General features: G+C 36.3%; 1 protein-coding gene across 10 annotated transcripts; it reads left to right on the top strand.

Moving 5' to 3' along the window:
- The first annotated feature begins 75 nt into the window (after positions 1-75).
- cdc14b (cell division cycle 14B) lies at positions 76-12,379 on the top strand. 10 transcript variants are annotated; one of them, XM_047800167.1, is made up of 16 exons: positions 76-403; positions 1,493-1,583; positions 2,352-2,427; positions 2,575-2,667; positions 3,060-3,136; positions 3,222-3,288; positions 3,366-3,428; positions 3,531-3,618; positions 3,722-3,952; positions 4,637-4,775; positions 4,877-5,039; positions 5,267-5,367; positions 10,416-10,532; positions 10,670-10,880; positions 11,634-11,699; positions 11,827-12,379. In XM_047800167.1, exons 1-16 carry the CDS (start codon positions 301-303, stop codon positions 11,839-11,841), a joined length of 1,701 nt encoding a protein of 566 aa, XP_047656123.1. In that variant the 5' UTR covers positions 76-300; the 3' UTR covers positions 11,842-12,379. The 10 variants fall into 10 exon arrangements, 9 of the variants coding, with proteins under 9 accessions (XP_047656123.1, XP_047656124.1, XP_047656127.1 ...); XM_047800168.1 differs by having other exon boundaries at positions 78-403; positions 10,691-10,880; XM_047800169.1 differs by lacking the exon at positions 76-403 and adding an exon at positions 960-1,287.
- The last annotated feature ends 1,365 nt before the right edge of the window (positions 12,380-13,744 follow it).

Genomic DNA, 13,744 nt, shown 5'->3' on the forward strand with positions numbered 1-13,744 from the left:
CCATTTTTGTGTTCTTAGTGTAAGGGTCATGAATTCTGTGTAAAATCGTAGAAGTTATAGAATTTATTTGATCGTTGTTAAGGCGACGCGGCGCAGTTCACGACGCGATGACGTCACGACGCCGACACGACTTAGAAACTTGCTTTAGTACGCATCGGCGGTGGGAGACAGAAAAGCCCTTCTGTATAACGTGTGTGGTGTCGAAGTGTGATCCAGCCTTTATGTCAGAGCCTGAAGAATAACTGCAGCGAAACAAAGCGCGTTACTGTAATGTGAGAGACGAGCTTGTGGAAGTGAAGCATGAAGCGGAAGCGACAGAGACGAGCTGAAGCGAGGAAAAGACACTGCGCTGTAAACAGTCCAGCGGACAAGCCCAGGGCTCACATTTACATCGAGATCACTGGTAAATAAAAACCTTTAGGGGATGATTTTGCTGCTGATTGAACAAGAAACCGCCATCTGAAGGCCTTCTGTTTATAGACAGACTCGTAGATACGTAGTTCCTATAAACAGTACACAAAGAGCCTGAGTATAAACTTTAGTCATGATATTGCATGACTAACTATGTGTGAAAATTCAATTCAGATACAATGCTGTTTAAGGGATTCGTTGTTGTCACACTTTGATGGCTTTTATTTCTATGCAGCTGCTGTGTGTAAAACTATCAGTGAAAAAGCCTAAATGCAATGTTTTGATTTTAATCTTATTATTATTATTATTTATTAACCGTGTTAAAATAACAGCTCGGGCGCTGTTGTTCAATATAAATCACAGTGTTTGAGACAGAATTAGTTTGAGGATCAAAGCTTTGAGTCCAGCGCGGTTCTATTGGCTGGCGGAAGCTCTTCTCCTTGGCAACGTTGCTTGGGCAGCGGTCCAATTAGAAGAGCTTCTGCCCCCCTGCGCTTAACTTTAAAATTGTGTTGGGCGGGGCTTAAGATGATTGACGTGTCAGTTGCACGGCTCAGCCAATAGAGTTTGAACGAAGAGGGTTAAAGTCGACCAAAGCGTATAGTTAAAGAACGGGCGAGATTTAAATCTTGTTCCTGTTATATCTCTAAACTGAGCTCTCTGTCGCTAATGTTTACAATGTGTAAGCAAAAGTTAAGCACAGCGGTTTAGTTTGATGTAAATTTTAACTTCTTGTTGTTTTATTGTGGAAATTGAACCGAACGGTCAAAAAAAAAACTTTAGACAAACCAAAATTTATAAAGTTTTACTTCGCCTTGAGAGTCAGCATGTCTACAGAAAACAGCGACCCTTCCAACAGCATTGAAATAATCAAAGGTAAGTTTTATTGTCGTATTTAAGGAGTATTTTCTTTGTCCGGTTGGTACTCGGATCTCCGTCCAACCGCTACTTCCGGGACGCACGTTCAAATCTGCAGCAGGCACGAGCCGTGTTTGTTCAGATTATTCACAGATCAGATTATAGAGGTTTAATCTGCAGCCTTGGAAATGAGAAATTACACAACGTGTTCCTGTTATTGCAGATCAGCTCTATTTCGCTGTCCTCAGTCAGAAGATCAGGAGCACTCCTGAAAGACACTGTTTCTGCATAGATGAAGAGTTGTCCTATGAGAAGTAAGTTTGTGTTGTGATTACAGTAGTACTTACTTGTTCATGATCATGCTGAATATCATTATGTATAAAATAAAATGTACCTTAATTCGTCCCAATGTGGGGACATTTCTGTAACAGCAGCAAAGGAATAAAAAGTGCAAATATAAAGTAGAAACATAGTACTAATATACAGTAGTGTATAAATAGAAAACAAAAAGGAGCAAACAATACGGGTGTTACAATTTAAAGCAAATTGCACTACATAATATTGCATTAAAAAAGGTGTTATTGCATAATGTTAGTCAAATAGTCATTATGGTGAGTGGTTTACTGGGAGCAGCTCTGATTATTCCGTCTAATAGCAGCATGGAGAAAAGATCTTCAGACATTTAGGATGCAACAGTCTGTCACTGAAGGAGCTGCTCAAAAATGAAACTGTTTCATACAGGGTGTGTGTGTCATTGTTCATCAATGATGATAGCTTAGCTACCGTCCTCCTTTCTCCCACATCCTGCACAAAGTCCTGGGGAATCCCCAGGACTGAGCTGGCCTTCCCTATTAGCTTGTCTAGTCTCTTCCTGTCTGCAGTAGAGACGCTGCTTGATCAGCAGACCACTCCATAGAAGATGGCTGAAGCCACCAAAGAGTGCTCCTAGCACTCCAAAAGACCTATATCTTGTGTGGTTATAACAGCATTAGAAATAAAGTCCCAGTTATCCTGTTTTCCCATACGTGTTTCTGTCTGTCAGTATTTACATAATGTTTTAATACTTTTCTTTATGTAAACAGCTTTTATGCAGACTTTGGTCCCCTCAACCTGGCTATGTTTTATCGTTTCTGTTGCAAACTCACCAAGAAGCTCAAGGTAATGGAGTTTTTATCACTTTAGGATAAAAAGAGTCATACCTCTCAACTATTGTTTTTGTATTTCATGAAACTGAAATTACTGTAATTATATATGCTTCACATGGTGTAAATGTGTTGGTGTAAATTTAATTTTCTCCTACTGCAGTCTTTGGCACATTCCAGAAAGACAATTGTGTTCTATACCTGTGGGGACAAAAAGAAACAAGCAAATGCTGCTTATTTAATAGGATCGTATGCTGTGAGTATTTAATTAATTAAAGCCTATGCATGTGTTGGGTACAAGTAGATAACTTGTGCATTTGGAGGAAACTCATTCAATGATGTGCATGCAGTTGGTTTAATTCCCTGGAATTGTTTTTTTCTCTACTTATAGTCATTTGCTGATCAATCGTCTTACTCTAGTTGAAAGACTTTGTGACTGCAAAGAAAACTATGATGGCATTAGAGGAAATCATTTTTCTTTGCTGTCTTTGCTCCCCCTTGGTGCTGGTGCAACCCTTAATCTTCTGGATTATGATAAAATGGAGAAGCTTATAATGGCTTAGATTTTGAGAACACTTGCTTTAAAAGAAGAATGTGTAAAATAATCTCAAAAACAAATGAGAGGATGTTTTGTTTTGTCCCCTGTAGGTGATGCATCTCCAGAAAACACCAGAGGAAACTTATAGTCTTCTAGTCTCCAGAAATGCCACATATCTTCCTTTCCGGTAAATGCTATTTAGGATAAATGTCTCATTCTTCTGCGACATACTACAGGTCTATAATGAATACGGAGGTTATTTTCTCTTACAGAGATGCTTCATTTGGAATTTGCATGTACAACCTGAATATCCTTGATTGTTTACATGCAGTGCATAAGGTAAACCAGAGCCTTAATACACATGAAATTTATGCATATTACTATGCATGGGGTTCATGTTTTGTTTTTTGTGTTAGGCTCTGCAGTTTGGCTGGCTTGATTTCTCCAACTTTGATGTGGAGGAATATGAGCATTATGAGGTGATTCTTTGATGTCCTTCTCTGATTGTATTGAAAGTGTGTGAAAAGTGCCTTCAGCAATTCTTTAAAGTGTATATAATTAACTGCAGCATTGTTCCACAGAGGGCTGAAAACGGGGACTTCAACTGGATTATTCCAGGAAAGTTTTTGGCTTTTAGTGGTCCACATCCGAAGAGCAAAATTGAGAATGGTAATTTATATACAATTTATGTAATTTATATAGCGTATAATAGTAGGTGGCTTATATGTATTGGCTGCAGGTTGAAAAATGTTGGTTTACCGCTTTCCCCCAGGTTATCCTCTTCATGCTCCTGAAGCCTACTTCCCATATTTCAGGAAGCACAACATCACCACAGTCATACGACTGAACAAAAAAATGTACGATGCCAAGCGGTTCACAGATATGGGATTCGATCACCATGACCTGTTCTTTGTTGATGGGAGCACACCTAATGATGCCATAGTCGCCAAGTTCATGAACATTTGTGAAAATGCTGATGGTGCCATAGCTGTTCACTGTAAAGGTAAAATGCACACATTTTGGCTAATATTTAGTTTAAGGTGTCCAATATTATGATTGAGTTACTGAAGATTTAAAATATTTTAACTACTACACACAGGGCTCTTTTTAAAATTGTACTTACTCTTCTGATTACTAATCTGATGTATTGCCTTGTTTAAAGAAAAAATTAGGGGTGAAAAAATTCTCAAATGTTCGTAATCTATGGTGCAGTCAGAATTGGTTATCTAGCAGATCCACTTCAAATTGAAGTAAGCATATCTCTGATGATTAAACATTTAAAGGTGACCTCTTGCCATTCAGTCCTAATATTTACCTCTTTAAAATGTTCGTAATCTTTGGTGCAGTCAGAATTGGTTATCTAGCAGATCCACTTCAAATTGAAGTAAGCATATCTCTGATGATTAAACATTTAAAGGTGACCTCTTGCCATTCAGTCCTAATATTTACCTCTTTAAAATGTTCTAACTGAATATTTTTGCAGGACTGTCACAATTTTTTGTTAAATATACCTGCTATCGACACATCTTACTTGTGGTATATGCTTTTGTTGATCAGCTAATCATTTTAAGAATATAAAGTTGTTATATATATCATTATATATATATCATTATATATATATATCATTATATATATATATCATTATATATATATCATTATATAAATGATCTGATTGTGTGGTTTTCAGCTGGCCTGGGTCGCACTGGAACTCTAATAGCCTGCTACCTGATGAAACACTTTAGACTGACTGCAGCCGAGGCCATCGCCTGGATCAGAATCTGCCGGCCAGGCTCAGTGATTGGACCTCAGCAGAACTTTGTTGAGGAGTGAGTAAAGCTATGGTCTGAGGCAGTGCAAAAAAAAAAATGCCTTATTATATATATTATAATATGTTATATAATATACTGTGCCATGATCCAACCAACAGTCAGCAGTCCAGTCTCTGGGTGGAGGGTGATCTGTATCGGCAGGAGCAATGTGAACAGGAAAATGGTGTAAACAAAACAGCCATTACAGGAATTTTGTCAGGAGTAGATGACATTTCCATCAATGGGAAAAATAAGAACAGTGCAGCAAGAAAAGCTGATATGGTGAGTAGGAGTTGAAATTTTACATGAAATGAAGAAAATTACAAGTAAATGGGAGTTTTTCAGATCAGTCAGTTTAAGATCTGAGAATCAGATAACAAATATTAGATAAACTCCTGGAGCACTGAGAATGCTTGTTACTTTAATAGATTAAATAAAAAAAATATCTGTTTGTAGTTTTCAATATTATAGGGCTATATTTATTTATTTATTTATTTTGACTTCCCCAGTATAATGATGGAGAAGAGGAGCACAACGGCCTAACTCAGGGTGACAAACTGAGGGCGTTGAAGAGCAAACGGCAGTCCAGAGCTTCCACAGGTTCTTTATCGTAAGTATTTCCATCTTATTTGATTAACTGCTCTTTTAATTACATGCTTAGTCACTTAATTCCATGAGAATGTATTTCAGAATAGAGAAACAGTATAGCACTATTGCCCAAATTGCATATTTAGATCTGGTACACACTATAATTTTGCATGGATTTGCACAAGGTCAAAAAAGTCTTATGGTTCAGAACAGTGTCAAGTTTAAAAATGTAAACACTTTAAAATAAAGATAGGTATTGTCATTTGTGTATGGTGGCTTTGTGATTCTGTACAGCAGGAAATGTTACTACAAACATGCTTGCACTTTGTAGCCCAGTAGAGTAACCTATCCTCATGTCCTGAGCTGTTCTTTATTAAATGTAGAGGTGGGCAACAAATTAACAAAATTTACAACTGTTACCTTCAGTGTGAACACAATTCAAGTGAAAATCAGTCATTTGGGGGAGGGTTTACAATATCCTGCTTGCATAAGAGTAAATCCCTTAACTGATACACTGTCAAAGCCCCTTGAATTTATAATACAAGTGATTTTATAACAGCCTTCCAACTAGCACATCCTGATTTTTGACTGTTTTTGTTTTGTTTTTTTTATTCTAGTGTTCAGTGCCATAAACTAAAAATGCTTCAGATTATATTACAAGGAGATCTTCCGCAAACCTTTAGTCATTCCACAGGTTTCAGTGTTTTTAGATCTGTACTCCGATTGGGTCATTCCAAAATGCTGATCACCTTCTGACAGTCTTTTTGCTGACTTGGATTTGTGCTTTGGATTGTTATTGTACTGCTTCAGGTATCTAACAGACGTCCGTAGGTATTGTACTACCAAGTGCTGACAATACATGTCATGTTGATCATACATGTTCTAAGGATTTAACATGAAGCTTAACTTTTTTTTTTTCTCCTTTTATATGAATACTGTACTGTCTGCATTCATGCAGTTTAAAATGGAAAAAAACAGCAATGTGTTTATAAATAATGGAGTACAGTTCACTTTTTAAAAATACTTTGTTCATGCAATTATTTTTGTATGTAGAGGGGTGAAGTTTAAAAGAAGTTATATTGAACAAGTGTATATGGAAAATGAGAACTGGATGGTTAAATTTGGGCCTGAAGTGCCCAGATACAGGTGCATCTCAATAAATTAGAATGTCGTGGAAAAGTTCATTTTCAGTAATTCAACTCAAATAGTGAAATATTATATAATATTATATATTATATAAATTCGGTACACACAGACTGAAGTTTAAGTCTTTGGGTCTTTAAATTGTGATGATTTTGGCTCACATTTAATAAAAACCTGCCAATTCTCTATCTCAAAAAATTAGAATATTTTATAAGACCAATAAAAAACATTTTTAGTGAATTGTTGGCCTTCTGGAAAGTATGTTCATTTACTGTATATGTACTCAGTACTTGTTGGGGATCCTTTTGTTTTAATTACTGCCTCAATTTGGCGTGGCTTGGAGGTGATCTGATCTGTGGCACTGCTGAAGTGGTATGGAAGCCCAGGTTTCTTTGACAGAGGCCTTCAGCTCATCTGCATTGTTTGGTCTCTTTGCTCTACTCGTCAGCAGAAGGAAGCATGAAGTGCTCTAAAATTTCTCGGTAAATGGCTGCAGTGACATTCGATTTTAAAAAACACAGTGGAGCAACAGCAGCAGATAATGTTGCACCGAAAAACATCACAGTTTGTGGAAACTTAACACTTCAAGAAGCTATGAGCTTCTCCACTCTTCCTCCAGACTCTAGGTCCTTGATTTCCACTTCTGTGGTCCATAAGTGGCATAAAAAGAGGAATACGACAACTGTAGCCTAATTCCTTGACATGTCGGTGTGTGTGGTGGCTCTTGATGCCTTGACCCCAGCCGAGTTGAATCACTGATATAAATAAACTAATACTAATTTATTGAGATGCACATGTATATATTTATTTCCCTACTTATCTAGCATTTTTACACAAGATAAATCCTATTTGACTTGCATTATGCCTTGTGAGCTTTTGGGTATTGTGGCTGTGTTCAGTATAAATTTTCTTTTGCATGATGGTTGGCATTAATACTGTTAATGCATGGCCTTTAAATATCTAACATTGCCTAAGACGTCTATCTTTTCCCCTCATAACTGCAGGCTGGATCAGCTCAACTATGTTCATTGTAAGAGTATTTCTACAAGCCTTTTTTTAATTATTATTATTTGATCCTCACATGGTACTTGTTTCAAAACTGTTTTCATATTCAGTAAAACACAATAGCCAAACAATCATTAACTTTAAAAGGAACACCTGTTCTCCTGATCATTTGTGCAGATATCCATTCAGCACAATACAGATTATCGATAAGAAAGTCAAGAACTACCAAACTTTAGTTGCCAAATCATGATGTGTATGAGCAGAAGCTTTTTAGGTTCTACTCTTGACTTTTGTGCATGCTGAGATGCTTTTCTTCTCACATGCTTACAGAGACGGAGTTACTGTATCCATCCTGGCAGCCCAAAACAATCTGGGCATTCTCCTCTGACCTCTCTTATCAACAAGGTGTTTCCACCCATAGAATTGTCCCTTTTTTTTTTTTCTTTTTTTTTTAACACCATTCTGTGTAAACCCTTTGAAATTCCAAGTAGTGTTGTTTCTGAAATACTTCTGCAAAACCATGCCATGATTTGAAGTTTTCCCTGTTCTGATACAGGCAATCAGAGCTCTTGGGATGTATCTGCATGTTTTTATGCATTGTGCTGCTGCTGCTGCTACAGGAATGAATGACTGAATAACTGTATAAATAAGAAGATCAGATGTTCCTATTAAAGTGGATGGTGAGGCAGAATATAATAAACATGGTAAAACCTGGGCTTGATTTCATCTGCAGTGGCGGAAAGAGTACCAAAGCCTTTTGTCTGGAAGTGTATGTGTTTCTCCTTCCTTCTTATTTTGTTGTATAATTGAACTGTACCTCCCTCGTGTTTAGATGGCTGGTAGCTATGCTGGTTTCTTCACTTTGTAGCCTTGTCCTGTGGTGGCTGTTGTTTGGCTTCCCCTCTTCCGTCTTCCATTACTGTGTAGGCAGGTCGGGATTGTAAGTGAACTGTCGTGCCTGTACCACTTTCCTGTACCACTCTCTGGACTTGGAATGCTGTAAGTGTGTTCATGTCTCTTATGTCTCCCATGATTCCACAATTTCTGATCTTATCATGGTTTTTTTAGGAATCATCCAGCAATCTCACAGGGGCCAAGTGTCATTTGTTGTGTGAGGTGCTCTTTTTATACATTACACACACTTTTGTGGGCAAGCCTGTGTTTTTTTTTTTTGTTTTTTTTTTTGCTGAAAACCCCTAAACACCAAGTTTTATGTGTTTCCATTTGAGAGTTGGTGGTGAGATGCAGGAAACCTATTTCTACACAGAGACTTCAGGGATTTTGTTGGCTCTGCAATGCCATCACAATACATTAAACTGATTCCCACAGTTGGCTTTGTTCCATTTGGCATTTGTGTACTGCTTCCCTCATGTAATGAAATTTTTTGCTGCAGTTTAGAAGAGAATAAATCCACACCATAGTCAGTAGGTAGAAACCTCTAAGACTTACTCCTAGAGGAAAACTTGGAGTAAAAATGTGTTAAAATTAATTGGGAAAACATAAAAGCATTATGTTGTTTTTTAATCACTATAAATGGATCAACAACCACATATTTCCATAGTATGAGTCAATACATAGTAAAAGGACATTACATTTCACTGTTAAATTTTAGTTTATTTTTCTTCAGCAATACACTGGTAAGCTAGATGTGGTTCAAAAGGTGTGGTGGCATTTTTGATCAACATATAAAAAAACAGTCAGACTCAGTTGTTAGTAAAAGCAAAGAAGTAAAGATTGTATTTATTTTGCTGCAGCAAAAGGCATCTTCTGTAGAGTGCCATGTCTACACAGTGAAGAGGCAAAGATTAGTGATTTAGCTCTCCCTTTTATACCCTAGGTGTGTGATTGTGTAGCCTGGTATGTGTGTATGCTTGTGTTTGTGACCTCTGTCACTTCAGTAAAGTCAGATCTTATCAAGCACATGTGCCCACACTCCACTAAGTCTCCATCCTTTCAACACATAGAATGTTTATAGCAGGAACATCCACACACATTTAAAATCCACTACAAAGGCTAACATAATGTTAAAAATATAAATGAGGATAACAGGCAATTGGTAAGTTACACCTCATGTGTTTTTGCTTTGTCAAAATGGATTTAATGCCTTCAAGGTCTTCTTTGACTGTCCCATATTTCTGTTCACTGATTTCTTTAGAGAGTTAAGGGATGGCATCTAATTTGTCTGTGTTCAAAGCAAGCTCCACTGCACACATACATTCATTGGAGCTCAGCCAGATGAAAAGACATTTGGGTTTAACCAGACCTGAGTTTGTCTTACACAGGCATAATCTAAGTAGTCTAGAGGACCCCCAAGACATGAAGACCAAATCTCAGACATTTCAAATATGTTGTCTTTTTTCTTATATATACATAAAAGTAATTTTTCTTATATAGTGTGTGTGTGTATAAAAATTTGTATAAATATAAAAAAGTAAATATATATATACACTGCTATACATAAGCAGTTTATGAATTGGTACTCTTATTAAAATACAAATCCTTTCATTAATTTATGTGTAGAATACAATTTGTATGAAAATGTTTCCCTCTTTTTAATTCCTATGTGATTTTTGTTTATGGTTTTTACAGTGCAGTCATCTAGAGTATTAGTCATTCCTTGTATTATTTGTTCATGAAACATGCCAACATCTGTAGTGATGTTGTCCACCCTGTCCCTTTCTAGTGGATTAGGAATTCCTTAATAAATATTCCTGTTTTGTGAATAGATATATTAACAGACCCTCCGATTTTCTCTCTTTTCTTCGGTTTTAAAACCAATCTCTTTTTGCACAGAATTGTGTGTGCACAAACCAACTTAAGTCAGCTTCACTCACTGGGGTAACTTGGTGGAAGAGCCCAGGTTTTTGGTTTTTTGGATTCTGTTTAATCTTTTGGATCTTGTTTTTCTGTATGTTTATGCAGGGTCATTCTGCAATCAAGTGCACAGAGTTGTAAATCTGTAACATCTCAAAGTCCCTCTGATAATGAGGATGCCAGAAAACGAACAAGAACCACGCTAAGCTCCAACAGAGAGAGCAGGTGGGTGTTTGTATGATAGGCCAAGTCTTTCTATTCTACAGTATTTCGTTACTTTGACATCTTAAAACAAGCACAGTTAACAGTCTGCTTCCTCAGTCTCATATTGTGCAAATGATCCTTTCCCTTCCATTTCACAGCCTGTTGTTATTACATTCCAGACTTGCACGGTCTTTAGGCAATTTGCCTGTAATGGCCAATGATAAGAAGTATGAGTTGTGTGCCGTTAACTCAATGGCTACAGATAGACTGAGCAAGAAATCAAACATAAAGCACATAATCCCAATAAGCAGCGATTCTTCTATTCCTTCCTCAACTGAGTCATTTGTTCACAGCCTGAGTATCAACGTAGTAAGTTAACAACCGTAATATAAGTACTCCCTTTTGCTGTGCTTGACTTCCTGCATGACTTTACCTGTCCTTTCAGACCTGCTTAATTTGATTTGCATTTTCCAAATGATTCCAGCTATTGCCTCTTTCATATAGGGAAAAAAATCAAACCAGGCACAACAGGTTTGCATAAGCAACTTTCCAGCCAGTCCATCATTAAGGTGGCAGTAGCATGATTTATTTATTAAGAAAGGCCATATGTCCAACAGTGTTAATGAAACTTTGGTAAATAGTCTGTATAACTGTATATAGTCTGTATATTCATAATTTTCTTTTAGATCGTGATTTAAATATAATTTGCAGCATATCGAATGTGGGATTTGAATGAATTGCTATGTAATATCATATACAAGTGTAAATGAAGAGAACTACTAAGAAACTAAGCTAATGGTCTCTTGCAAGGCTGGTGGTGATAGGTTTTTGGTTATAAAGGGATCGGTTTACAACTCAAGCATAGTCCATGTGTATAGCTGTACAGTTGTGATGTTTGGTTCAGGATTCAAACAGTCCTGGAATTTGATCGTCTGCTCGTCGTTCGCACAGAATCCCAAGGGTTCAGCAAATTACTGTCAAATTACGATTTAAGTTGACATAAGTGGAATGGTTTTTTTTCTCTCAATCTCAGTGATTTTGCACAGTTAAAATTGATTACTTTTAATTTCATAGTTAAAAATGTATGTCTCTGTTTTTGCTTTAACATCCTACTTGTAACAGAAGAACTGTGTCCAGAGGAAGGAAAAAGCTGCACTCTTTGCAATCATTGCGCTTTACAAGACTATGGTATTTCATCTCTTTCAGTCTTTCTCCCTGTTCTTGGCTTTCTTCTACATCTTCAGCCTTTAATCTTTTTAGTTAAGAAAATGTATGCCTTTCAAACTGTTAATCTGTGATTTCTCTCTCTTCACAGTCCTGCAGTACCTAAAGCTAGAACACCGCTGCTGCGTTAAATGGATCATTTAGGAAATCCTGGATTTCTTTTTTTAATTTTTTTTTATTATTACTGTATCAAAACAGCCTACTCTGATGAAAAACTTTTATTTTGCCAAGCTTCCATAATTTTATCTACAAAAGACATTTTATGTCTGAAATTATGGGGGATTTGTAATTTTATGTGATTTTAATTTTAATTTTTTTCATGAATCATGAGCCAATGTCCAGAATGTAGCCTTGTCATTAGTACAATTTCTTACTAATATTTCTGCAGCTTGGTTACCTCTGTGCCCTGATAAATCTGAAAGCTATAGTGAGAAACTTTCATTTAACAATCTTTGTTTCACAGTTGAATGCTGTGTATGTGTAAAAAATTTGATAGTTCTGAAAGACTTGTTGTACATTTATACTTGTAAATACTGTAATAACCTTTGGTTTATTCATGTTCAATTATATTTTATATTTCTTAGAGTATCTCATGTTTTATCTCATTTATATTTTCTGTTCTATAAAGCTTGGTTTGTAAATGATCTGAGTTTTGTCGTTGATCCATTTTAGTCCTTCAATCAGTAACCACTTTATCCTGGTCTGGGAGCACTGGGCAAGAGGTGGAAATACATCCTGATGGAGATTGCAGTCATAAGAGCATTTTAGCAAAGGCACTTAACCTTCAAGATGTGTTTGCGTGGTGGAGGAACTACATGTGGAAAAATGTAGAACATGCATAACTCACAGCAACAGTGACTCAAGCTGATAAATAAACCACATTCCCTGGAACTGTGAGGAGACAACTATAAATCATCTGTATAAACTATTTGAATAAACTATCTGCATAAACTATTTGAAGTTGCAATGCTGCACAGAAGATCCAAATTCATTGTCCTGATTTTGATGCATGAAAAAATTATTTGCTCTCTGTATTGTTAAATATTTCAGCAATTCTGTTAAGAACATAACCATAATGGGTCAAACTACATTATTTGAATGGCAAAGCAATTGGGGGTTAATCATTTTATACAGCAAAGCAATTGAGGGTTAAAGGCTTGCTCAGGGACCCAGGAGTGGCAGCTTGGTGGTCCTGAGATTCCGTCACAACCTTCCGATAAGAAGTCCAATGCCTTAACCAGGTGTTGGTGTCTTGGGCTTTCATGACTTCTTCTGGAACAGAACTCATGAGGTTGTAGCAAAAAGAATTTAGGCTTTTTAGAAACATCTTGTCTGCTCATATACAGAACAAAACATCCAGTCTAATTGGAATTAAAATCATCCAGTAAGAAAACGACACAACACAATGCCAAGAAACAAAGGAGAAAAAGTGGAAGGATTTATACTGGCCAAATTGATCAATTAGACCTTAATCCAACTGTGCTGCATATCAGCTCCTGAAGAAGGGAACAACATCCAAAAGCCTGGAAAATCATCACAAAAGTTTACAACATTTTGGTGATATAACTGGTTTGATGCAGTTATTGGAAGCATGGGATGCAACCAATTATATTTTTTGTTTTGTTTTGTTTTGTTTTGTTTACTTTTATGTTCTACCTAAAAGACCCTTTGTTCCAACACATTTGTTCACCTAAAAATTGTGTGGTCTGTTATCAGAAGTGCCATTATCTAAGATATATCACATCTAGGTGTAAATATCAGGAAATGAACACTGACATTGAGATCTATTGTCTGATATTCATCTTTGATTTCAAACCCAGATGTCAAGCATAGAAAAAACATTTCAAACTTGAATCTTATTTAGTTGCAGTATATCGTGTGTGTGTGTGTATGTATGTGTATATATATATATATATATATATATATATATATATATATATATATATATATATATGTGTATATATATATATATGTGTATATATATATATATATATATATATATATATATA

Source organism: Tachysurus fulvidraco, chromosome 14, assembly GCF_022655615.1.
Source record: "Tachysurus fulvidraco isolate hzauxx_2018 chromosome 14, HZAU_PFXX_2.0, whole genome shotgun sequence".
Taxonomy (NCBI): Eukaryota; Metazoa; Chordata; class Actinopteri; order Siluriformes; family Bagridae; genus Tachysurus; species Tachysurus fulvidraco.

Bases quoted from the DNA above. Each gene is read 5' to 3' on its own strand.
- cdc14b (XM_047800167.1), top strand. From the start codon at position 301: ATGAAGCGGAAGCGACAGAGACGAGCTGAAGCGAGGAAAAGACACTGC. The intron at 1,584-2,351 runs GTAAGTTTGTGT...TTATGTAAACAG, and splicing joins GAAGAGTTGTCCTATGAGAA to CTTTTATGCAGACTTTGGTC. The intron at 2,668-3,059 runs GTGAGTATTTAA...TGTCCCCTGTAG, and splicing joins ATTTAATAGGATCGTATGCT to GTGATGCATCTCCAGAAAAC.